This window comes from Acartia tonsa, chromosome 1, assembly GCF_053477335.1.
Source record: "Acartia tonsa isolate MP-2025a chromosome 1, ASM5347733v1, whole genome shotgun sequence".
In the NCBI taxonomy this organism is placed as follows: domain Eukaryota; kingdom Metazoa; phylum Arthropoda; class Copepoda; order Calanoida; family Acartiidae; genus Acartia; species Acartia tonsa.
This window is the reverse complement of record NC_137260.1, coordinates 10,063,191-10,090,522: the sequence shown is the minus strand read 5'-3', so window position 1 is coordinate 10,090,522 and position 27,332 is coordinate 10,063,191. Positions and strand designations below refer to the sequence as shown.

General features: G+C 32.8%; 1 protein-coding gene across 5 annotated transcripts in view; it reads left to right on the top strand.

Moving 5' to 3' along the window:
* LOC145312795 (uncharacterized) overlaps positions 1 to 27,332 on the top strand; it is a 72,931-nt gene that overhangs the window by 31,393 nt on the left and 14,206 nt on the right. For 3 of the 5 annotated variants that reach the window (XM_080152047.1, XM_080152034.1, XM_080152062.1), the window contains 13 exons: positions 475 to 560; positions 1,958 to 2,067; positions 3,599 to 3,696; positions 4,595 to 4,650; positions 8,169 to 8,246; positions 12,496 to 12,586; positions 12,957 to 13,041; positions 16,653 to 16,809; positions 18,577 to 18,687; positions 19,834 to 19,911; positions 22,081 to 22,129; positions 24,584 to 24,701; positions 27,084 to 27,129. In XM_080152047.1, the coding sequence (XP_080008173.1) occupies positions 475 to 560; positions 1,958 to 2,067; positions 3,599 to 3,696; positions 4,595 to 4,650; positions 8,169 to 8,246; positions 12,496 to 12,586; positions 12,957 to 13,041; positions 16,653 to 16,809; positions 18,577 to 18,687; positions 19,834 to 19,911; positions 22,081 to 22,129; positions 24,584 to 24,701; positions 27,084 to 27,129 (1,163 nt within the window). The remainder of the gene's footprint in view (positions 1 to 474; positions 561 to 1,957; positions 2,068 to 3,598; positions 3,697 to 4,594; positions 4,651 to 8,168; positions 8,247 to 12,495; positions 12,587 to 12,956; positions 13,042 to 16,652; positions 16,810 to 18,576; positions 18,688 to 19,833; positions 19,912 to 22,080; positions 22,130 to 24,583; positions 24,702 to 27,083; positions 27,130 to 27,332) is intronic. The other 2 variants (XM_080152055.1, XM_080152041.1) reach the window with 1 other exon arrangement.

The window sequence follows — 27,332 nt, the reverse complement described above, 5'->3', positions numbered from 1 at the left end:
AAATTTAAAATCAACAAAAATTTCCTTAAATGAATAGAATTAATTCAACTTTTAATCAAAGTTTTAAAAACTTAATTTTGATTTGCTTTTTCAATCTTGAAAAGTTGATGATTAAAATGGAAAGAAACATTCAAGAAAATCGTAAAAATTATTTTAATTCTAATAGTGATGTTTCGGGGGATTATTTTTTTTATTAACATTTCATGAGTTCGTTTTTTATTTAGGTCAGGTTAGGTTATGTTAGATTGTACAGGGTAGCCCCGAAGAGTCTATCACATTTGGAAGATCTTTGGATGGTCTTAGATATTTTTCTGCCCCCAATCTCCTTCTTTGAAAACAGAGTCTTTAGTTGCTAAGGACGTAACCTTATAACAAAAAAATATAATACAGTTTAGAACACATTTGAATAGGGAATGATTTATTAATTCCGATGGGCCTTGAGCTGTATCCATATTTAATTTTTCCATCTTTTAGAACGTCACCGACGCCAAGAAAGGAAAATGGAGACTATTGTCAGAGAATCTAAGCCAGTCAAACTACAAGGAGTTGTTAAATCACAGGTAGATAGATAGATAAATATATATGTAGATAGATAATAGATATGTACAAGATAGATAGACAAATATATTTGTAGATAGATAGATAAATAATAAATATATATATATACAGGGTGCGCCACATATCTAGGGACTTTTTTAAAACGGCCATAGCGTCAAAACTAATTGACCAATCAGGACGTTTGACCCAACTATAAAAAGCTTAGGTAATGACCTTTTATCACAAAAAAATTTTTGGGCGAAGATGGCTCGTACTTCGAGCTGGCCGCGCTTATGTTCAACAAGGCAGATTCGAAGTGCGCCGGTGGTATAATCTGGATTCTCAACTAGGGCCCACTAAATCGGACCTCAGCCCATCTGTAGATGAGCTAGAGTTATGCAACTTGCTGGGGATACTGTTAGATACATAAGTAAGACACTAAAAGAATACAGCTCTTTATCTAAAATGGCTTGGCTTTAGTACTCCGGCAAAGTGAAACGTGGCAGATTTAGAGATGTCAAAAACGTCAAAAATCGTGTAAACTCGTGAAAATTTCTCGTTTCTCGACGTCAGAGACACATATGGAACTTAAAACTCATTTTAGACTATGAATCTTCCTGCCATTTCCAAAAAGGTATAGAACGTCGTTCTAGCTCAACTGTGGTCTAAATAAGAGCCTCCGTGTCAAAGGGTAGCTTGAAAGTTGGGTGAATTTGAATCCTTCGGTTACTAACATTCCTAAGGAAATGGGGCCTCCCAGCAGCCCGATCTGAATTCAATGGACTTTTGGACCTTGGGCTACTTAAAAGCATGCACCAATAGACGTACCCATACCATAAAGACCTCCCTCATTGCCACTATCAAGGAGAACTTCGCCAGCTTGAACAGTTACATTCTGACCTTGGCCTGCCGGCGGTTGAGGAGGCGGGTAGAGGCGGTGATTGATGCTTGCGTCGATTTTATTCAATGATCTAATAGTCATATACCTAATTTGCTCCCCAGTTTTTAAAATTTAATAAAATCTTTAAAATTGACGATTTTATGTTCATTTGTTTACAATTAAGAAAAAGTCCCTAGATATGTGGCGCACCCTGTATATTGTCAGGAATCTAAACAATTTAAACTCGGGAGGAAGGGGAAATTGCACAGTGAATTATACTGGTCCCAAAAGTTTTAAAATCACGTTATCTAAATAGTTGGCTTTAAAACTTTGGGTACTTTTAAAGGTCTTGATTTCTGTGTCAAATGAATAGACCCATTTTGTTTATCACCAGGGAGATGTACATCAATTTATCGCCCATTGTCTTATTCCTTAAAATCACTGATTTAATTACAAATATTATTGATAAGTAAAAATTGTTTGAAAGAATTACCTTAAAAAACTATATGTTATAAAACCTAAAATAAATTTTGATTTTAGGTTGATGACAGTAAATGGGAGGGTTTGGACGAATTGGACGTAGGATCAAAGTTTCTCATGTTTGAGAAGGGAAATTCAGAAGATAGGGAGCCAAGGCATTCCTCTGACAGGTATAAAGATGTTAATAATATCGTCTGAGTGTTTTCACTTTTTAAAAAAGCTCAACTCCTAGAGTCCTTAAGCAAAGGGTAGAAAGGGGGCGGTGGGGTGATTCGACCTTTGCTTATTTTTCAATTTAGTTTTTAAAAAAATAATTTCTTCTAGGGGCGACTTTTCTTGGGAGGTTAGTGGTACCCTCCCCGAAAATAGTTATAAACCTTCCAAGACTTATGCGAAGAACTGTTAAATAAGAACCTTATCGGTTCAGGGGTGAGCGAGATCTTTGGTATAGACACACAGACAAAGATCCTGTTAATTCTATATAAGGATAACACACCGCTGAAATTTTTTAGGGTGTGTGTTAAAACCTTTTAGTTGGTATTGACGATTATTAAGAAAGTGATGTACAGTTGTAACCCCTTAAAATTTAGTGGTGGGGTTGTATACAACCTACATCCGCAATACACCAATATTTATTTAAGGTCAGTTGAATTTGAGTTGCCCATTGTGTACACAGTTTCCTCATCCTATCTCAATATATACTACTAGCTAAAAAACTTCAAACTTTCAAAAAAATCAAAATATGAATGTATAAACGATTTATACATTCAAAATTTCAATTTTTCAAATTTTGATTTTTTTTGTGTGGAAGTTTGAAGTTTTTTTTAGCTAGTAGTAAATATTGAGAAAGTATGAGGAAACACCGAGGAAACTGTGTACACAATCGGCAACTCAAATTCAGCTGACCTTATTCAAATATTTATTGCGACTCAATCTTTAAAATTCGTTTCAGATTTTATGCTATGAATGATAATTTGATATTTACAATATGTATTGTAAATATCATATTCGATATTGCAAATTTGAAATTGTTATAAAAGTAACACAATTTCAGGTCAGTTGAATTTGAGTTACGATTGTGTACACAGTTTCCTCGGTGTTTCCTCAATATTTACTACTAGCTAAAAAAGCTTCAAATTTCCCCCCCGAAAAATCTTAATTTGAAAAATTATAATTTTGAATGTATAATGTATAAATCGTTTATACATTCATTTTTTTTAAAGTTTGAAGTTTTTTAGGTAGTAAAAATATTGAGATAGAATAAAGAAACACCGAGAAAACTGTGTACACAATCGGCAACTCAAATTCAACTGACCTAATTTCAAATTAATGGAAATATGTAATTGAATACATATTTAGATCTTTTATTTGTATTTAGAATAAATTTATTTAAATTCAATTGCGAAAGTTAATGTACAGTTCCAAATATAAATCTTACACTAAAAGTAGAAATGTTGTATACGTCCGCTAAGATTTCGAAAACAGTAGGACCGAATGCCTTACAATTTCCAGGGCAATTTTCAGGCTATTTTAACGGAAAGGTGTGTCTACCCCTAAGAGATAATTTTATTTTCCCCTGTCAATATATCTACGTATTCTATATCCATTCACAAATATCCAATGTCGGCACATCGATGAAAATAATAGATACGACCAAGTCATCAAAATTATTTGTGTAAAAAATCGTCCAAAATTATTAAGGTATGGAATAATGGAGAAACTGAAACGCCTGCAGGCTGGAGAGGACGTGGAAGAACTTCTGGCGGAAATTGATGAAGAAATGCCCAGCAATGACGAAGGAAATTATTATATTCATTTCATAGTACAAGACAAACAAAGTAAAAATTATTTTTTTTTGGGGTTAACATTTATCTAAATCTATATTTTCAGTACATTTTGACAAAAAATGAACTAAGATTCACCCTACTTGTCTAATGAATTTATAAAAGAAAACAGGACTGTATCACTAATGATTATATCGTATTGTATCCAATTCGTAAAAAGTACCCAGGACATTTAAAAATACCCTAGAAAGCTTGAAATTTAGATGTAGCCCTCTAGAAGTTCATGAAAAGAAAATGAAGTTACGGGTTTCGTCGCATTTTCACATTAGCTTTTCTCCTATTTCTAGCCCCTGCAGGGACTATTTTCTAACCCTGCAGGGCAATCATTAACATTTACCTAACCTAAAATAACCTTTCAAAATAAACTGTGAAAATGCGACGAAACCAGCCACTTTGTTTTCTTTCCATGACTTGCATGTTGTTTTAGGAAGCCCTATAAAATTAATATCTATATCTGAAAGCCGTTGTTTTTAGGTATTTGTTAAATTTTGATTTGTTCCATTAAACACTATGTGCTATGTCAAAAATATTTTTTCTTATTTTTTAATTGCGGCAATTCAACGCCCTTAAGACCTCTAGGCGCACTTGAGGTAAGAGTAAGTTGAGTAAAATGAAAAGAAAAAAAATATTTTTTGGGGAAATTTTTTCAAGGGTTTATTTCTTTATGGAGGGTATGAATATCCTCCCCCAAAACCTTCCTGGACCTATAAGAAGTTCTCTTGGTCTAACGGTTAGCAAGATCTTAAGCTACAGAAACACCCAGAGACATCCTGTTAGTTTTACATAAGAATTACTTACTTTCTTAATTTTCTCATTTTGAATGAAATGATTATTTGATAACACCTGCTAACAGAAGGGTCTGAATGTGAGGATGAAGATACTGCTGGTCTGACCAATGTACAGAAAAAGGTAAGATTTCGGAAACAGCTTGATGAGGTATTTATGTCTTACAAATGGATAAAGAATATATGTGGATATTATGACAGAGAAAAAATTGTCGTCAATTTAGGTTGCTAACATGGACATTACTTATTGGTCGGTTCGTTCATCCAGTAGGAGGGGTTAAAGTAGGTGGATGGTGGAAATCGTTATTTTAGCCAGCTACAAGTTAATTTCGGTATAGTCCCTTTCGTAACATCGCACCTTATGGGGCGATTCTTCGTGTTTTTCACAGTAGCTTTTCTCATATTTCTAGTCCCTGCGGGGGGAATCTAACCCTGCGGGGCTAATTACCTAATCCTGTGGGGCAATCACCTAACCCAGTATAACCTAACCTAACCTAAAATAACCTATAAAAAGCCATTTTAAAAATACGACGAATCGCCTCATATGGGTTGATGTTACGAAAGGGACTATTCCCGATAATTTTATTAGAGCACATGCTAATCTGGTGTTAGATCCAAGTAATAAAAGATCCATTGGTTTTACAGAGTAGTGTTAGAATTACCATTAATAATACTGTTTTTTGTAAGCCATACTGTACAGTATATTAATAATTAAGTAATATTCTTCATATATTAAAGTAAAAGAATAGAGGAAACACGAGCTAAATGTAGCTCTATGCACGGGGCGGGGACCCTGTGCCGACTTTTAATTGGGCCTTTAAATATTAGCCAATAGCGTCGGAAATATATACACAGCCAAGTAACTTCAAAAGAAAACCAAGCAATTGCTAGCAGTCAAAAAAGGTCCTTACCACGTAAGGGGTGGTTAGTTGTCTGTGTTATGCATCTATAATTCTACATTCTTAGTATAGTTAAATATTTATTACTAGAGTTGGCTCGATATAACTATCTCACTATTGGCTAGTTTTCTATAAGTACATATCTATTTATCTATCTCAAGTTTCCTCCTTCGCCATTACTATCTAAAAGAAAAAAGTAAATATTTAATATTTTAAATGATTTTAAAAAGATTTCTTAAATTATATTTTTGATTTAAATTACCATCACCAAAGGGTTAATATGATTAAAATTTTAGTTTTAATATTTGAACACTACGGAAGTGTCGCCACAATCGAATTCTTTTAAAACAGAGTTTTCTTAGATTTTCTACATTATGAACGTATATTTTTTGTTTATTAAATGAAGATTAAATACTTCAATGTAATTCAAATACCAACATGGATTGAAAAACTTTATTCATTACATAAACAAATAGAATAAAGGTTTTATCGCTTTGGTCAATGAGAGTTTAATGAGGATTATTGGAGCACTATGAGTTTTAAACATTTATTCCTTGGAAAACTTGAGCTCATTTATAGACATTTATTTCCTATATAGATCTGACATGGATCTTGAAGCAATAAAGCAGGCTGTTTTGTAAATGTTAAAAATTGGAAGAATCTATTAAATAAAAGTTATCGCAAATATACTTAGTAAATAATTTAGACGAAAGATTAAGCAGAATATATACAGTAAAATAAATGTTATATATTTTTGTATGATATATAAAAGATATTATATTAATAAAAGTAGAAATAAACCTCATTTGTTACAAAAAAGTTTTAATAATATTCTTAGAAATATCTAGCTTTGTACTCTAATAGATATTTAATGCTAGATGTGCAGTTTTCTTCAACTGATTTCTTTTGTGTTTTGACACTAATCTAATCTGAATTGGGTTTTTGAATATCAGCCAATAGCGTCAGAAATATTAACACAGCCAAGTCGATACAAAAGAGCAAAAAGCAATTTGCTAGCAAAGGAAAAAGATCCCCACCACTGGAACTAAGTAGTTGTCTGGGTTATACCTCTGTACTTATACATATAATGCTGATTTTTTCTCCAAGCCACCGAGCTTTTAAAATCTGCGTTTAGTTATGTTCAGATACTGTATAAACACGTGAGTAGACTGCCCAAAGGTACTTTTAATCTTTTAATTTGTGAACATCTAATCTCTCTTCACAAGATTAGATGTTTGCTGGATACAAGGATAGGCAAATCAAAGATAAATTATCAACCCGAGAATAAACAAAAATGGGGAAATAAACACTTTTTAAGTGTGGCAGAAGAATCGATATTACTACTTGGATGTTGCACCAGATGTTCATGTACTCTGATAAAGTTATGCTCGTAGCTGGCTAAAATAGCGTTACCGCCCATCCATCCTCTTTACCCCTTCCCTCCCCTACTACTGAATTAACGAACTGACCAATAAATGGTGTCCATGTAAGCAACCCAAATTAACGATAATTTTTCCCTGTCAATATATCCACGTATATTCCATATCCATTAGCAGAATCTCGGCCCAACACCTCGTCATAACTGAAGATATTAAAAAAGGTTCCTACTACTGATATGTCAGAAGCGCGAAATAAATATTTATAGCAAGGGCAATGTCTTGGTCCAAAAATAGGTGAATTTATCACTATGCACAGCAAGAACTTTCAGACAAAGTTCTTCGTAAATCAAAAGGTTGGTTGTTGAAAGGGTGTTTGATAGGTTATCCAGTCCTAAGTGTAGACACGTCTGCTAGTTGTCGGAAGGTTAAAGATTGAAGGGTAGGCCCATACCGCGTCATACAAAGCATCAAAATCTAGACAAAAGTTGTTCAATATAGTTAAAGAACAGATCTATAGTATAGATTTATATACAGATAAATAACTCCCTCCCCCCTTTCCAAGGACCTTTTTTGTCTGCTAGCAAATTGTTTTCTGCTACTTGGCTGTGTTAATATTTCCGACACTATTGGTTGATGTTTAAAGCCCTATTGAGAGTCGGTAACAAGGTCCTTGGGAATGGGACATGCAGTTATTTAACCCCTTCCATCTTTGTTGTTTTACTCTAATGGCTTGAGTGTATCCTGCCTCCAGAGGCTATCCCTCTTATCCCTGAGTAAAGGCGAGTGTGTAAAATTGGAATCTCCTAGTTGACGTGTAAATAAATGATGCCATTTTTCTTCAACAAAACTTGGACAAAACTTTTAACAAGACTTGAATTAACAACATAGAATATATTAATATAGAATAAAAAAGGGCGAGTTTGTACTATGGAAATAAATATTTTGGGGAAAAAATAATCAAATCATTTTTTAAAACGGTGATGCTAAAAAAGAGGAGTAAAGCACCTATAAAAAATAATTTTATACAATACAAATGACCAATGATATGCCGGTATATTTTTACCATTGGTCAATTAAAATGTATACTTGACTATAATTGGTCATTTGTATTATATGACGTAATTTTTTATAAGGCACTTTAAGCTGCTTCGTGATAGAAAAGTAAAGATAAGTAAGAAAAGTAACTAGGAATAAAGCGAAATGTAAAACTATTTTTTTATAGACTACAGCAGTCTAAGTGACTAAGTCACGTGTCACAACACTCAAAACTTCCTATAGTCTAAATTATAGACAGGATATCCATGATCTTTAAATGTTGTACCTGTATAAATTCTACATTTTTAACACATTATTCTATGTTTTAGGCGCACAATGCGGAGAAATTATTCACAGAAGATAGCAGGAAAGAAAAACTTGCTCTTCAAAGGAAAAAAGAACTCAAAGTAAGTTTTAATAACATTCTATTCAGAGCAACAAAATATGAAGGAAAAGTTGTAGCAATGAGGGTCAAATATATTTTGTTTCTTATTTCAGTTTGAAAGCTGTTTATAGTGCCTTAAAAAATGACAGCATACTGGCCTACCATAGGTCAATTAAATTGTATACTTGCCTGTCATTGGTAATTTAGTCTTTGTATTGGCCTATCTTTTGTCATTTGTAATGTATGACGTCATTTTTTTAAAGACAGTATAAAAAGCTTCTTCTGTTTGGGTCCGCAAAGATCTCACTAACCGCTAGACCAAGGAATTTATGGAAAATGTGGTATAGCACGTAGCGCATCCGCTTGTTGTCGAGCAGGTGAAGGGTTCAAATCTCAGCCTAACTGCGTAAAAGCAACTAGACCCCAACGTTTTGTTGTAATAACGTTTTCTTATTCCTTGGCTTAAAAACTGAATTTTGATAGGTTGGTTTATTAAGTTTAGTGTTCATACGTTTACACCACAAATCTTAATCTGCAATCATTGGGGATGTACATTAGGGCGGGTTCATATCGGAATTAGACAAAGCGGGGATATGCAACAGATAAAATTAACCTTAAAAACATCATTGACCGAAAAAGAATTAAAAAAAATTGAGTTTTAGAACACGACCACTTAAAACTATAATTCGTTACTTATTAGTATGCAAAGACGACATTCAAAATTTTTTTTGAATCAGAACTATGCCTTCATGGTGCTCCCTGGAAAGGCCTTGAGGAGCTGAATCAGGAACTTTTGTCCGTTTCAAAATATCTCGTTCCTAGCCTTAGAAATCACTAAAAAAACACAATTTTTTAAGGTTTATTGAGAATTGTCCAATTTGTAGAGGCTTTTTAGATTTTCTCACGCTAGGAACGAGATTTTTTGAAACGGACAAAAGTTCCTGACTCAGCTCCTCAAGGCCTTTCCAGTAAGCACCATGAAGCCATAGTTCTGATTCAATAAATTTTTTACTCCCATTTACAAATAGCTTTACAATTGAATGTCTGGTCGTCAGCGGTTTTAAGACTTAGGATAAATTTTAAATCATCCAGAGGTGTATTATATCTATATAAATTGAGTGCAGATCCCCGCTTTGGCCTCAGAAAAAAAAATGTCCAAAATCGACCCACCCTAATGTACATCAATTTATCAGCCATTGTCTTATCCCTTTAGATCCCAGGGTTAAAAGTGTCCCTACTGCTGCTGTCCCAGATGCATGACATTAATTGTTAGAATATAGTATGGCTCATAATTGGCACTTCTCATTACCATGCACAATATGGACTTTTAGTCAAAGGTCGTTTGATGAAAGAGTTGGTTGTGTGTAAATGTCCAGGGAAAGTTCCGAGTGGTAAAATTATCCCCTTTTTATACTTTCATATCAACCTTTTATAAAAGAGATAAAAGTCTGTCAAAAGGATACTGCAAACCATTGGACCGATATTGCTCTTCTATAGCTTCTTAAATACCATCGAATGTTTTTAAAACTTTTGGGAAGGGTTCCTCAACTCTCCCATGCCCCCAAGATCAGATCAATTCTCAAAAATATCACCTCCCACCCCCTAGTACACATATAATTGAATGAAAAATTTAACTAAAGTTTTAATATGTGAAGGTCAACAAGAACCAAAAAAGTAGCAAAGATTTTCTATTAAGACCGTGTCTGTCTGTCCGTTTGTAACACTGTGCTTTATTCTTCCATGTAAAAAACACTGAAAACACATCAAACATTATTATTTCACATAATCCAACTTTTTAAAAGTCTCTCTCTCGTTTTATGCCCATTATTTGTTTATGAGTTCAAACAGCTTCATTATGTACTATTGCTAAATTTAAATATAATATATTCTTTATATCTTATTTTCTAGTATTTTTTATCTGTAATTAAATGAAGACAGTTTAAAAAGTAAACGAGTAAATAACCACTTAAATACTACTACTCTAAAATTGAAAGAATATTTTGTTTTAAAAATCTCTTTGTTTTGTGCATTTAAATTTCAAGAAACCTTTTAAAAACTTAAACATGAGAAAAACCTTATTTACAAACTATTTACTTTTTTGAACAGGTTTTAAATTTCATTATTCCTATACTTTATATTATATTTGGAAAACTAAGACTTAAAGAAACAAATATAGCTTTAATTTATTTTCTATATATAAATAAAAGAAACATTGTATAAATTTCTCTTGCTAATGGATATCCCTTCAGAAAGAGGGACATACATTCTGAGATTTTAATTCATCATTTAATTTTTGTATATTATTCTCTTTTAAAACCATATTTCCTGCTTGCTATTCTATCTTATTACAAAATTGCCAGGAATAAGGTATAGCCAACAAGCGAAAAAAACTAATAAATAAAAATTATCTTTAACAGTTTAACTTAGTTAGAAAATAAATATAATTATATATATAGAAAATATTTTTGAGTATCGATCTATAAGCGCCCAACTTTCAGGTGAACTTAAATTTAAAGGTATTTTTTTTTTGGAGAATTTTGGGGTTGACCATTAACCAAACCTCCCCCCCTACACATATCAACCTGGGAAAGTGGATCATATAATGCCATTTCTCGCGTTCATTCGCTGTCATGCATCATGTTGAAAGGGTGACGCAAATTTCAGATCTCAGTTTTCGCTATTTGATTTACCTACTATTTTTCTCTATAAGATAAAATCGATGCCTGCAAGATTATTTAATTCGTTATAATATGAAGATAAATTTTTCTCAAATCACGAAATCTGGGATGTGGAATGACCGGGAGAAATTACATTATTTTGTCCACTATCATCTTGGGATGTCCAGGATTTTTGGGATGATGAATTAATTATGAAAATCTCTGGATATCGAACACTTTCCCTAATACCATTTAATCTTTAAAATGTGGTAAGAGGTTTGGAACAATACAGAAATTGTACTTTTAGTAATGAAAAAACGTCTGGAAAATATAAATCCTTACCATTTACATTGTTGATTATAAACAAAATTACCCATTGGATGAGAGGATTGAAAATCTCTAGTTTGAACCTACCAATCAAGAAGTGTCATAAGTTTTTAAGTCAACGAATTAGAGAACATTTTTATGTATATTAAAGTTTTGGAGAATAGTCCCTTACATGGCAACGCCCCTTTAGGTGCGATTCGTCGTATTTTTAAAGTGGCTTTTTATAGGTTATTTTAGGTTAGGTTATGTTATATTGGCCACACAATAATAATTGCCCCACAGAATTAGTCAATTGGCCCCACAGGGTTAAAGCCCGTCGCAGTGGCTAGAAATAGGAGAAAACCTACTGTGAATAATACAAAGAATCGCATTTAAGGTGCGTTGCCGCGAAAGGGACTATACCCAAATTTTGTCTATAAATATGGTATGCCGTCAAATGTATCTTTCCTTTCCTTTCTGAAACACGATATTTACATGCAATAGGTGTTCTATAACTGTTCGCTTTAATAAATTCTTAAATATGTAACTATGTGACGTTCATTTCTCAGCAAGTGTTATAGCACAAAAATTACTTCATTTTTCTTTAATTAAAACCGAAAAAGATTAATTACATAACCATTTAGAAAATACCAATAGAGGAATTTTTATTTGAACGTATTTTTTCAAAATTTAAAAATATTTTGTTATTGAGAATTAAATTCTATTTTTATGATAAATTGCTCATACTTTTGTACTTATTATTATGAGAAGTAAGAAAATACAGCAAAGTTTCTGTTAAAGTTAAATCAGTCTGTTGGGTTGTCTGTATGTTTAAATTGTTTCATCCGTTAGGTCCAACACTCAAGGATATCTAAGGGGACCCGATCTCTCCTTTTCTGTCCAAACGCCCAGGGTTGCACACTTTTTGATTGCACAACCGTTGTCTAGAAGAACTAACTGCGTATGGTAATTAGTTGCACCTGTTTTGGGCCATGGCACTCCCTTACTCTAATTTCGCGCATCTGACATAGCAGCAGTAGGGATCAATTAAATGTGACGCGTTGTTGAGTCGAGACTAGAACCCATAATCTTTTAAGCCGCATTGGGAGGAATCTAGTTTTAATACTTTAGATCTCACTAATTACTGGACCAATCAGACTTTGATTTTCAGGAAATATACCTACTGATCATTTGTTTAGTTTGCCATTAGTCATATAAAAAAGTAGAGTCTGTTTGATAAAGCAATTATTTTAAATAATTTGAATATGGAAAAAATTCGTCCTTGTTTAATAAAAATTTTTTTTTTAGTTGCTACGAGACAAATTAATGGCAGGTACCAGAGATTCTGTTTTGGATTCTTTTGATGAACTCAATCGCAAGAAAGTCAAGAAAACTCAGGGATGGACTTAAATATATAATTTCAGATAGTTAGGAGTCGGATACTTTAATTTCCTTTTCTCGTATTCATTCGAATCCGGTGGATAGGAACCGGTTCTCATCCATACGAAAAAACTATGTCTAGCATCGTATTATATCCAGCTTTCCGCGGATATAGAATGTACAATTATAAGATTAAAACCAGTTTTTTTTAGCCCCGAGGTGCCAAAGGCGAGAAATAACTATTACTTTTTAAAAAGTATGTTTTTTGTTTTGTTTTGTTAACATTGTGTAGGACTTATACTTCAAATAGAGTACCCATCAACTAAAACATGTTGTGCTTAACTTATCTGCTTCAAGAAAATAAAATTTAAGTATCGGACTATATCAGGTTGACGTGCGCAGCGAGAACGCCAAAAAATTTATGGAACTTTTCAACAAGGGCGAGATCCCGGAACATATTAGTGCTTCAGACAGGTATGCTGAGTATTTACAGATTTCAGAGGGAGGGAGGTGACATTAGGCTGTTTATCATGATAAAGTTTAAAATTTTTGTGTTTGTATTTATCAATTTTAGAATTATAAAAAGAAAATTGATTTCCCAATGATTTTCCACACACATATTTGAAAATATTGGTAAAATCCCTAGAGAAAAAAAATTATGTATTTTCAATTTTAGTTTTAAATGCGCTATCTTTTTAGATCTGATACCCCTTCCCCCCCCCCCCTTTAATTTAAAATAGATTTGAAATAGAGGGGGGTATAATATTCTTCGTTTATTTGTTTATTACTTTAAGTCAGGTTAAAATAAATTAGGTTATATTAGGTAATGTGGAGCCCACCAATGTATAGGCATAAGAAAAAGACTAAACCCCCTTATTAAAAAAGGGGGGGGGGGGAGGGTTATCAATGTTGAACTGGCCACTTGTGAAAGCACCTTTCAAAATGGTTTCCATTAGAGATCCTCAATTCATTATTTTTTTAGATAGTTTTATAACAGTATATTTTTTGTATAGGTTTTTAATACTTTTTATCAAACTAGCGGCTTCGCCCCAAGATGTAATTAAAAAAATGATAATACGCCCCTAGAAACCTCTAGGGGCACTTAAATCTAAATGGGGGTTCGACCCCCATAAAATTTAAGTTTTTAAGAGGAAAAGAAAACTTTTTTTGGAGGGGGGTGGGTATAATTTTTTTATTTTGAAGGTTGTGATACCCTTCCAACAAATAGTTGAAAAGCTACCCTGTAAAGGAGAACCATATCGGTTCAGCAATATCCTTCACTGCAGACAAAAAAGCTTACTACTTTATATAATAGGGTAGGAGAAAATAGGAAATAAAAGTGTGACAGTCTAAATTTCTCTGATTAAACTAAAAATACGTAGACTGTATAAAAATCTGTACATTTTTCAAATTTGATATTTACATATTGCTATGTTTTTAAAAGCGAAGCTTTTCCATGATTAGGGTCGGTCCGTTCGTACATCCGTCTGGAACGGATAGCTTTTTCGTTAATTTAGGCATGTTAGAATTGTCCTATCGATTTTAAACTTTGCATGGTGATTCCTGTAGTAGTTAGGTACGATTTAAAACGTAGCAACTCTATAATCCTTGCCAGAAAGTCAGTACGTCCAATAAAAACATTTTGATTTTTAACTTTTTTAACAACAATTTTTTTTGTGATATAATAATCATATTGATCTGATTTTTGGAATACTGATTCCAAGGACATCAAAGTAGAATGTTAAGAGAAGCATCTCTATAATCAAGTCTTTAAACATTATTCTGTATATAAGCAGTTTTTCAACAAAATTACTTAAAATTTTTTTTCGACTGTTATACATTTATATTCTGATTATTCAGTTCTGACACTCTACAAGTGTTCGTTTGTCCTACCGTTTCAGAGCTTTGCTTTTATGGATGTTATAATCCTTGTTTTCCATTGATTTAAATCGATTTAAAAATCTTATACCAATTTATTTGAATTTGTTTCATCAAACATGAATATAAACACATTTTAAGTGAAGAACTTTTAAGTGTTAAGCAGCTTAAAGGTTTAAAAGCTTTGATATTTGTCTGCCCTCGTTTACTAGAAAAAGCAAAAAGTTTTAAATATGTAGATAAATATTTCCAGTATGGCTTCGAAACCGAACAATATCCGCTGGAATAGAATTGGTTCTCAGAAGACTTATGTATAGCATCATATAACAGACAACTTTTTATGAAAATAAAAAAAAAATTTAGGACAGTTTTTTTTAACCCGGGCCTAAAACCCCTTAGGGCTAAAACTGGTTTTAATCTTATAATTTTTCATTTTTATATCCGCAGAAAGCTGTTTATAATGCGATGTGATAAATAACTATTCCTCCGTGTTTAGAATAAATACAGTTATGAAAACTAAGCCAAAATCCGTCTATATAAAACTTTGTTCAAAAGTTACATAGCACATACTCATAGACAAATTATCGTGTGTTTCTAAAATTATATAAAGTATACATGGGCTTACGTTTAATGGTCTTCAATTATTTTCAGTAAAAGCTCTAGAGAAAGAAAAAAATACCTTTTTTTCTAAATGAAAACAAATATTTACTTCCATTGACCAACGGAATTACGGACCTTTAAATATTTTAGCGACTACGTCCCTAGAGGGGAGGCAGTGGTCGTCAATTTTAGTTTTCAAAAATGTTGAAAAAAGATTTTTTGGACGTCATTTTTTTCTAAGGGTAATTTTTCTAGAGATGGTTGTGTTACCATCCCCAAAATAATCATAAACCTTCACAGGATATATGAGAAGCAAATTGCAAAGGAGACCCATATCAGTCCAAGGGTTAGCAAGATTTACATTTTATATGATAACCTATCTATGATTATCGGGAAAAAAGTTGACAATTTTTGCAATTTTGTGTAAATCTTCAATATTTCTTGAAAATCTAAACTTTTATAACAACAAGAATTGAAAAATTCAAAAAAGCATTCAAAGGAAATTTGAAAATTGTACAATTCATTTATCATTCATGGTTTAAGGGATGTAAATGTGATTAGAAAAAAAAATGAAAATTTTGTTGAAATGTATTTATATCAGAGAATCAAAAACAGATCTAAATTACACAATACTACCTTTTTCGAACATAAAAGCTAACCGTCAGCTACGGACTTACATACCATATTCCAGGAAAAGTAAAACTTTAATATAATAAATTACAAAACACCAAACGTTGAAGAAAATATAAGGAATTTTATGTTAGATAACATTGCATAAATGTCCTCTACAAATATGAAATGACTTTAAAAGTTGACCATTTTTTGTTTTTAGAAAGAAGGTGTATTACCTTTTTTGCTTTTTATTTAAGATAGCTAGCCGGTGAAGGATAATCTGTCCTTCAAAGAATTGATTGCATTTTTCTAGGAGGGATTAGACAAAGAGCTGTTAATTACACTAGTCCACAAGTTTTACAATAACTTTTCTTATTGGTTGCCTCAACAACTTTGGGGACTATTATTAATTTTTGATGGTTGGGTCATTAGTAGATTACCTCGTACAAGCGGGATTACAGTCCAGGACCATTTCGACTTGGTGTACTGTCTAGGTCCTGGTCCAGCAATTCAGGAGAACTAAGGATGACTGTTGCGCACCCTTCTCTGTCCAAACACCCAAGGATATTAGGTTAAGTAAAATCCAACAGACAACCAACTCTCTGTGATGCACGACCTTTGTCTGAGAAGTCCCAACTGTGCATGGTAACGAGTAGCGCCTGTTTTGAGCCAAGGCATTCCCCCCCTACTCTAACTATTTATGTCGCGCATCTGACATAGCAGCAGTAGGAACCATTTTTAACGTCTTTAGTTATGACGCGGTGTCGGCCTGAGATTCAAACCTATCACTTTCCCGACGACGAGCGGATGCGCTACGTGTTGAGCCACGGTCGCGGGTTTGGTTGGGTCATTAATTTGAGTATCCAAATGTTGCAACCACAAATTGTAAACTATATAGGGGGTAATTTTGTATGTAATCATTGGAGATGTACATTAATTTATTGGCCATCGTCATATCCCTTTTAGATCCCTAGTATTTATTCTTTATTTTCCAGGATAACTTTGGAGAAAGAAGCAGAGCTGGAGGCCATGAGATCAAGAAAGAGAGAGGAGAGAGATTATTTCAAGAAAATGGAGAATGGAGAACTTGAACAAAATAATAAAGAGTATCGTCCCAAACTCCTAGTGGGCAAGCTTAAAGACGTAAGCAAGGTTGTGTGCATTTCATCTTTCATTATATCCGAAGCAGCAAAAAGTGCCTAATAAAAATGAAGTCATACAATACAAATGACCAATGATAGGCCAGTATACATTGTAATTGACCAATGGTAAAGTGTATACTGGCCTATCATTGGTCAATTGTATTATATGACGTAATTTTCTATTAGACACTATAAGCTGCTTCATTATATCCATCTACATTCATATTATAATAATCATTTCTTTCTATCATTTTATCTATCATAACATTATCATAGGACCTTAATTTACAGCAAAAAGTAAAGTAAACATATTATAACAGTAACAGGATCGGTGTTTGTCTTACTGTGTGTACTGAAGGATCTCACTAATAACAGAACCGATATGGTTCTCCTTTACAGTATAGCTTTTCATAGGCTCTCGGAAGGTTGACAGCTATTTTGGGGAAGGGTACCCTTCCAAGAGAAGTCGCATCTCGAAATTCTTCTCTACAATTTGTTTTAAAACTAAAATTGATAATAAGGGGGATGTTTGACATCTCCCCCTACAACCCCCCCCCCCTCATCCACCTTAAGTTCCCTTAGAGGTCTCTAGGGGCGTAGATTATATTTAATACAAAAAGTATTGATGTTTCCAAATTATATAGTTTGAAACTTTCATTACTCATATTTATTTTCCATTGAATGTTATTTACATCTATCAATATGTTTTGTTTTTTTTATCTTATTTTTTTTGTAAAATTATTTTTTTTCGAAAAAGAACACAATTATTGTATATAACCAAGACAATATTTAAAATTTTTAAAAGCGAAGCTTTTCTATAATTAGGGTCGGTCCGTCCGTAACGGATAGCTTTTTTCGTTAAATTAGGCATGTTAGAATTGTCCTATCGATTTCAAATTTTGCATGGTGATTTCTTTAATAGTTAGGTACGATTTAGAAAGCGTAGCAACTCTATAATCATCACTAAAATGTCCTTACGTCCATTTAAAACATGTTGATTTTTTAACATTTTTAACAACAAATTTTTATGTGATCTAATCATCCGATTGATCTGATTTTTGGTATATTGATTCCTGGGACAACAAAGTATAATGTAATAAGCGAAGCAACTCTATAATCAAGTTCTAAAAATGTAAGTATGTCCATAAAAATTATCCTGAATCAAGCAGTTTTTCAAGAAATTTACTTACAATTTTGCTTTGACTCTTATACATTTATATTATGATTATTCAGTTCTGACAGTATACAAGTGTTAATGTCCGTTTGTCCTACCGTTTCAGTGCTTCGCTTTTATGGATGTTGTCATTCTTGTTTCTCCATATTTCATAAACATAAAAACAACTCATGTGAACTAATCTAAAATTTGACAATCATATTTTGCAAATTTTTTGCATAAACTTATTTCATAATCATAAAATTTAGTTTGATTCTTTTTTTTTCTTGAACTTTGCATGTTTCATTTTTTTTGGAGAAATGTATTTTACCTTCATTTTTAATGATGAACATTTTTTAATATTAAGAAACTTATTTCAAAACCGATCAATATCCGCTGGAATAGAACCGTTTCTCGGCAATACTGAGAAAATCATGTATAGCCTCCTATTACAGACAGTTTCCCACGATTATTAAAATAAAAAAATCCCAATTTAATACCAGTTTTGTTAGCCTGGGCCTTCGGATGTTTAGGGCTAACAAAACTGGTTTTAATTTTTAACTTATTTTCGCGGAAAGCTGTCTATAATACGATGCGGTCAATAACTATTATTATTATTTCTAGATGGGAGAAGGGGAAGGTGAAGGAGAGAACGGGGTGCCTAGTGACGATGCTCCCTTGGCCAAAAAGTTCTCCTTCTTTGAAAACTATAGTGATAAGACCAGTGATAATAAGGTATACCTGTCTATCTATCTATCCATGTATCTGTCTATCTATCTATTCATCTACCTGTCTGTCTATCTATCTATATGTACATCAAGTTGTCTATCTATCTATCTATCTATGTATCTGTCTATCCATCTATACATCTAGTTGTCTATCTATCTATACATCTAGTTGTCTATCTATCTATTCATGTATCTGTCTATCTATCTATCCATGTATCTGTCTATCTATCTATCCATTTATCTGTCTATCTATCTATCTATGTATCTGTCTATCTATCTATCCATGTATCTGTCTATCTATCTATTCATGTATCTGTCTATCTATCTATCTATGTATCTGTCTATCTATCTATACATCTAGTTGTCTATCTATCTATACATCTAGTTGTCTATCTATCTATGTAACTGTCTATCTATCTATTTATCTACCTTTCTATCTATCTATCTATGTATCTGTCTATCTATCTATTCATCTATCTGTCAATCTATCTATCTATGTATCAGTCTATCTATCTATTCATCTACCTTTCTATCTATCTACCTATGTATCTGTCTATCTGTCTATTCATCTACCTGCCTGTCTATCTATCCATGTATCTGTCTATCTATCTATACATCAAGCTGTCTATCTATCTATCTATGTATCTGTCTATCTGTCTATCTGTCTATTCATCTACCTGTCTGTCTATCTATCCATGTATCTGTCTATCTATCTATACATCAAGCTGTCTATCTATCTATCTATGTATCTGTCTATCCATCTATAAATCTACCTGTCTATTCATCTTCATCTATCTGTCTATCTATCTATTCATCTACCTGTCTGTCTATCTATCTATACATCAAGCTGTCTATATATATCTATCTATCCATGTATCTGTCTATCAATCTATTCATCTACCTGTCTATCTATCTGTATATCTATCTATCTATCTATATCTAGGATGGTAAGGAAGGAACCAGTGAGAGATTGCATGCAGCTAGGGAATACTATCTATCTATCTATATGTATATATCTCTATCTATCTATTTAACTATCTATCTATTTATCTATCTATCTATCTATCTATATCTAGGATGGTAAGGAAGGAACAAGTGAGAGATTGCATGCAGCTAGGGAATACAATCTATCTATCTATCTATCTATATCTAGGATGGTAAGGAAGGAACCAGTGAGAGATTGCATGCAGCTAGGGAATGCAAGGCCAGAAGTGTGCTTAATAAATTTAAGGTAAAGAATTTTTTGTTGAAGTCACTCATCACAAGACAACCATCTACAATTGTAGAATAGATTTATTGGGATAGTCCCTTTCGTGGCAACGCACCTTAAGGGGCGATTCTTTGTATTTTTCACAGAAGCTTTTCTCTTATTTCTAGCCCCTGCGGATTGCTCTAACCCTGAGGGGCCAATTTTCCAACCCTGTGCGGCAATCACATAACCCAATATAACCTAACCTAACCTTAAATAACCTCTTTAAAGCCATTTTAAAAATACGACGAATCGCCCCTTAAGGGGCGTTACCACAAAAGGGACTATTCCCGATTTATTATTACCTGACACCAGATTTTCATGTTCTTTAATAAACTCGTAAGGGCTAAAATAACGATCTCCTCCATCCCCTCCCCTTCTATTAGATAAACAAACTGACCGATAAATGGCAGGGGAAATAGCAACCTAAATTAACGACAAAAACATAATTGGATGAAAAAATGAAAAATCTCTTTTTTTTGCACATTTGATTATGTTAATTCCTTATACATTTTTATAAAATTTTATTAATCATAAGTCTAATTTTAAAAGATCTATTGTGAAGACAAAAAACTTTTTCACACAAAGAATAAATATTTGGTGAAAATGTTACACTTTTTATTTATCATTCTTTTTCCTTAAAAGCAATAGGAATAAATACAGGGATCTAAAGCGATAAGACAATGGCTAATATTTTGAAGTACATCCCCAATAATGATACACAAAATAACCTAATCTTTAGATTGAAATTTGTGATTGAAACGTTTGAACACTCAACTTAATAAACCAACCAATCAAAATTCACTAAAGTCCCAAAGTTGTTAAGCCAACGAATAAGAAAACGTTATTATACAACTTTAGGGACTAGCATAATAAACATCCCAATGCCCCCTCTCGTACCCTCTCTCCCTGAATAAATATACAAATATGAGAATAAATAAGCAAAACTTTTGTGTCTATTCTATTCATGGATAGGAATATGGCAGATAAAAGATTTAACTTTTGTTTTCCTGCTAAAATAGTTTTTAAGCTCGTGCATGTTGGGGCTAGAACCCCCCTCCCACTCCCGACTTAACTATGAAACCTGGCTGCGGCATTTTTTGTTATAATTAGGTTAGGTTAGTGGGCTAAGCTCCCGCGGCGAGGCAGGCTAGGGGGCCAAGCGCTGCGGCCAGGTTTGAAATTTTCGGGATTGTGGGGTGGGGAAGGTTTGAGGGAACTCTAATTTTCATAATTGAACAAAAACATCCTAAGAGAATAATAACCTGGTTTTTTTTCTTATATTTGAATATTTTTATACCCGTGGAAAGCTGTTTATAATACGTTGCGATAAATAACTATTCTTCAGTTGCCATTCCATTTCACTGATTCTAAATAATGTTTATGAATGGCAGGTAAATTGGTTCCATTTCCTGCACACCTCGGGGTTTATTGCCAGTATATTACGAGCTACACGATGGGTGTAGTTTTGAGTTTTTATATATTTCTTTCCCAACTACTTTTTTTAGGCGGTTTCCCTAAAATTATTTAGTCCACACTTTATAGTTATGGTTTAAAGCCAGGTTAATATGAGCTACATCATGGGTGTAGTTTTAAGTTTTTTTGTATTTCTTTCTTTCATAACTACTTCAATATTTAATACTTGTTAAGTCATAGTGGCCGTGCCCCTAGAGCCATCTTGAGGGGTTGTAGGGGAGGGATGATTCTTGTTCAAGCGGTTTATTTATCTCGAGAGCGTGGAGGCACCCTCCCCCTAAATAGATTTAAACCTATTCTGGACCTTTAAGAAGCATTAGTGTAAAGAAGAACCATATCGGTTAACTTACTTAACCTGTTACTTTTATATCAGATGCAACCAACAACGGAAATAATTTGAGAAAAAAATTTGGTAATTTCAGCTCATTTTTTCGTGATTTTTGGGGGTTTATGTAAAGAATTTCAAAGGGTAGTTTTTTAATAAAGTAATGATTTTCAGATATCATATATTTAAAAGTCTTAGGAAAATTAATAACTTAAAAATTGCTCAATGTGAAGAACTGAGCAGAAAAAAACCTAGAAAAATATGTTTTCATAATGTTTCTTTTTTATTTCTGAATTTATTAAAAACTTTGTTGGGGTAAATAAATAATAAACCTGTGTTGACCATTTTAGGATATGGAACAGAAAATTGCCAACGGAGAAGAAGTTGATGATCCATTGTGTAAGTTGATCAATGTTTAGCTACTCTATAACTACTTTGTCTGTCAATCTATATCGAGCACTTAAAACCTATGCCTTTTTTAAAAGCAAATCCTTATACTAAAGTAACAGGATGTTTGTCTGTGTGTCTGTACCGAAGGATCTCGCTAACCGCTGAACCGATCGGGTTCTCCTTAACAGAGTAGATTCTCATGGGTTCTGGGAAGGTTTATAACTATTTTGGGCGAGGGTACAACCACCCTCCCAAGAGAAATGACAAAAAAATCGAAATTTAAAAAAATATATGGGAGACTTCAACGTAACATAAAGAGGTATCGTAACACAAAGAAGTAACGTAGAGACTTTAACAAACAAAAACATCTAATGTGCCACTAGAGGCCTCTAGGGGCGTAGCCGCTAGTAGATAGTAAGATATGGGGGGGGGGTAGTTTTTTTCTTCTTCTATGCCTTACCATGAGGGACCTAGGCCTGTGGTCCGATAACCCTGCAGGGCTATACAGTTCCAAATATAACCTATATCCAAAGCTGAAATAAAGTAATGATCAATGTTTAGCTACCCTATAATTACTTTGTCTGTCAATCACTAATACACATTTTAAAACTTGTTGCTTTTCTTCCTTGCATTGATTTTGAAATAAATTAAAAATAAGGGGAGGTGTAGCTTTTTTACTATACATAACCCTGCGGGGTCTAAGTGTTTGGCGCCCTAACCATGCAGGGCTTCACAGTACCCAATATAACCTAACCTAAGCTGATTTAAAGTAATGAACAAACAAACGAAAAGGTAAAACACCTGCACCCCCTTCTTTTTGATTTAAAAAAGTAAAAGTTTATTTCTGTGCTTGTTATAGCCCAGAAATAAGGTGAGTGTTGACCCCCAACGACAACTGAAATCATGTATGAGTTTCGTGATTTTTTCCGAATTAATTTCGTTGTTGGTATGTGCTGGATATAGACACTTTTGGAAACTTCCCAAAACTTTTGCTTAAAATACTGATAGGTATATCTTGTATAATGTTTTTTTTTTAGAAATTTTAGATGAAGACACAATTTAAAAAAATCGTATTTACTTTTTATGGAGATATGTAATACAACATTGGGTAAAATCCTATAAAATTTATAATGTTAGCCTAGGGAGTTAGAGTTTCCCAAGTCATAATTATCCATTCCAGATAACCTATAGAAATAAACGTAACATTACAGATTCCAATTCGTTACTCGTAAAATAATACAAATTTTGTTTTAAATAGAGTTTAAATTTGTAATAGAAATAGAAGAGTAGAAGAATATTCTGAACCCTTTTTTCGTCAAATCTAAGAGAGAACATTCCTAGCAGACAAAAGTATTGTTTACTTTCGACTCAAGCTGATGTGGATTCTTAAAAAATGATAGACTCGCTATTCGATAGTGAGGCAAAATTATTTTTGTGAAAAATCATCCAAAAGCACATTAAAAATCTACAAAAATTAAACAAAATCATATGTTAATAACCCTCTTAAGATTTTATTTCATTTTTGTAAATTTTTTTATTCGATTTTGGAGGATTTTTCACAAAAATAATTTTGCCTCACCAGCGAGTTGCCAGCCTAACTTTTTTTTTAAGAATCCAACTTTGTTTCAAGCTTTCAAATTGTAAACGAAATTTTTGGGCAATTAATTCTGATTCCGCAAAGCTTTCTACTAAGAAAATATACTGTTAACAGCTGACTTTTATGTATGTATGAAATGAAAAAAAACATGCCTTCGTAGGAAAATGTGTACATAATTTCAACCAATGAGATCCAATGTAAATTCCGATGCGATTCTCCAATTGGCTCAATCAGACATTCCCTCTCTTTCTTAGTACCTTTATTAAATTTGTTTTGTTCTGACATTTTTGTACAATATATTATAACATATAACATATGACATGATAAAAGTAAATTGTGTCACAACTAATGCAACCCTTAGGGACATAATTTACTCAGATATCTTTTCCCAGCTCACACCATGCATATAGGTTTACAGGATATATTCAACTATTTCTTTTGAAGTCTAGTTTGTATAACTGAAAGTCTAAATAACACATGTTATACAATATCTTACCCCAAAAATAAAACAAGAATTAGATATTAGTCCAAAAAAAACTAGTTTTAATCTCATAATTGTATATTCTATATCCGCGGAAAGCCGTTTATAATACGATGCGAGAAATAACTATTAATTACTTGTATTGTCCCAAAGTTGATAATGTATTTCTGAGTCTATCAAACATTTTTTTCTAATTTAAATATTAATTGCAAATAGAACGTATAACATAATTCCCATTTCAGGTGCTTTCCCAAAAAGTGCTGTTAAGCACTAATAACCTCGATTCCCCTTTACTTCTTATTTTGAATCAGATAGAACAAAAAGGGGGGGGGGGGTGAAGTTTTCATATTTTTTATCTTAATTCACAAGATTATTCTTTGCCTAGTGATGCATAAGAGACCCATCCGCAAGTTCACTCCTCCCAGAAGACTTGGAACTGACTCCGAGAGTGAATATTCAGATTCAGAGGATTATTCCAGCAGCGAATATACTGATTCAGATGAGTAAGTAAATGGTCTAATAAATCCATATGTAAGATTTTTGTTATTGTGCCTATAAAAAATGACGTCATGCATTACAAATAAACAATGATAGGTAAATACACAGACTAAATTACCAATGGCAGACCAGTATACATTTCAATTGACTAATGGTATGCCAGTAAGTAATTATAGGCACTATAAAAGCTTCCTTACATGTCGAATTGGAAAGTCTTTTCTACAATTTAAGTATTTTTAAGTACGTCAGGATTAGTTTAGAATTGTTGTTTAATGGTCGAAGCGCAGTGACAATACATTTAATGTTTATTACATAATTGTATTTATAAAAGTCAAGTTGACCAGGTATCTAAATAGATAAGACAATGTCTAATATATTGACGTACATCCCCAATCATGATACACGTAATTACCACTTCTGTAGATTACAATTAGTGGATAAAACGTTTGGACACTTAACTTAATGAACCAACAAATTTAATTTGATAAAAATTCACAAAGTTGTTAAGCCAATGAATAAGAAAACGTTATTATAAAACTTTGGAGACTAGTGTAATAAACAGCCCAATGTCCCCTCCCTCCCTGCAAGTAGTCACTTAATTGATAGTGGACAAAATAATGCCACGTCTTCCGGTCATACGCCTTTACGCGTCAGGTTGGAAGGGTGACACAAATTTCAGATCTCAGTTTTCGCTATTTGATTTACTATTTTTCTCTATAAGATAAAAGCGTTGCTTGCAATATTATTTAATTCGCTATGATATAAAGATAAATTTTTCTCAAATCGCGAAAACTGGGATCTGAAATTTGCGTCAACCTTACAACCTGACGCGTGACGGCGTATGACCGGGAGACGTGGCATTATTTTGTCCACTATCCACTTAATTAAAGCATGCAGTTAAAAAGTTAGTTCTTTTTAAACCTTTTGTTAATAGGAAATTATATTTTAAGGCCACAATTTATAATTTGTAAAAAAAGAAATGTAATATTAAATATTAATGTGATCTAGTATTTATTTTTAAAGATAAATCATTCAGTTCTCGACAGACAATTTAGAAATTCAATGAACACCGTAATAGTGTCTGACTGATTATGACGTAATAAAAAAATTTGCCAATGAGAGGCCGTTATTGACCAATGGTAAAACTTATAGAGGCCTCTCATTTGCTAATTTTTTTTGTTACGTCATAATCAGTCAGACACTATTACTGTGTTCAATTCAATTCCCCAGAGGCCTATAATTTCAATGGTGTAGAAATCTAGAAATAACAAGGATGATAACATTGATAACAATACAACTAAGTTATAGTATTTAGATATTTAAATATTTGTTAGGGCAATCAAATATTGCGAATTGAGTTAAACTTTATATACTTCGAATATTGGTATTATGGAAAAAAAAACAGAAGAAACGGGTTACGTCGTATTTTCACAGCTGCTTTTGATAGGTTATTTTAGGTTAGGTAAATATAAATGATTGCCCTGAAGGGTTAGGAAATAGGCTCCTCAGGGATAGAGTCCCCCGCAGTGGCGAGAAATAGGAGAAAGCTGCTGTGAAAATAAGACGATACCCGTTACTTCGTTTTCTTTTCATGATCCGAACATTGTGATATCCATAATATAAAATTGTATAGCATGTCATTAAAAAAAATGCATAAAAATAACTTTTGCCACACATATTTTCTTCAGGTATCATGTACCTGTACAATATTTGTCAAAATTTGTATGTTAGACTTACACACAAACATAACTTATTTGTGTTTGCTTCTACAAATGATGCATTTTTTTCTCTGGAAGAAAGTTGAGAACTGGCACTAGATCAATTTATCACACACATTCTCATATCTTACACATTAGATAATCTTCAGATGAAAAATATTTCGTACGTAGTCGAGAAAAATAAAGTTTTACATTGTACATTGTAATCAAAGTGTAATTTATCACAGGTAGGGAGGGGACATTGGTCTATTAATTACACTAGTCCCCAAAGTTTTATAGAAACGTTTTCTCAATATTGCTTAACAACTAGTTGGATAATTAAGTGGATTGTTCAAACGTTTCAACCACTAATTGAAGTCTACAGAAATGGTAATTTTATGTATAATCAATTTATCGGCCAATGTCTTATCCCTTTAGATTCCTGATTTTATTGGGATTTTATGACTAGTAACAATAAACAATACAAGGCCAATGCATCTGAAAAAATATTTTACTTAACATTTGCTAGTAAAAATTTAGATAAAAGCATATTATTCTTGTGAAGACCTTTATTATTACCAATGGAAGGCTAGTTTGAATAATAATTGACCAATGGTAGGCCAGTATGACGTCATTTTTATAGTCACTATATATAATTTCCAATTAATTCATTATTTTCTTTTATTTTAGATATTCCTCAGATTCAGAAGAGGATGAGTACTTGAAAAACATCCGGGTAATTATCTTTTTTTCTCGTATTCATTCGAATCCGGTGGATAGGAACCGGTTCTCATCCATGCGAAAAAACTATGTCTAGCATCGTATTATATCCAGCTTTTTACGAATATAGAAATGTACAATCATTAAAACCTGTTTTTTTAGCCCCGAGGTGCTTGTACTTTCTATATCCTCGGAAAGCCGTTTATAATACGATGCGAG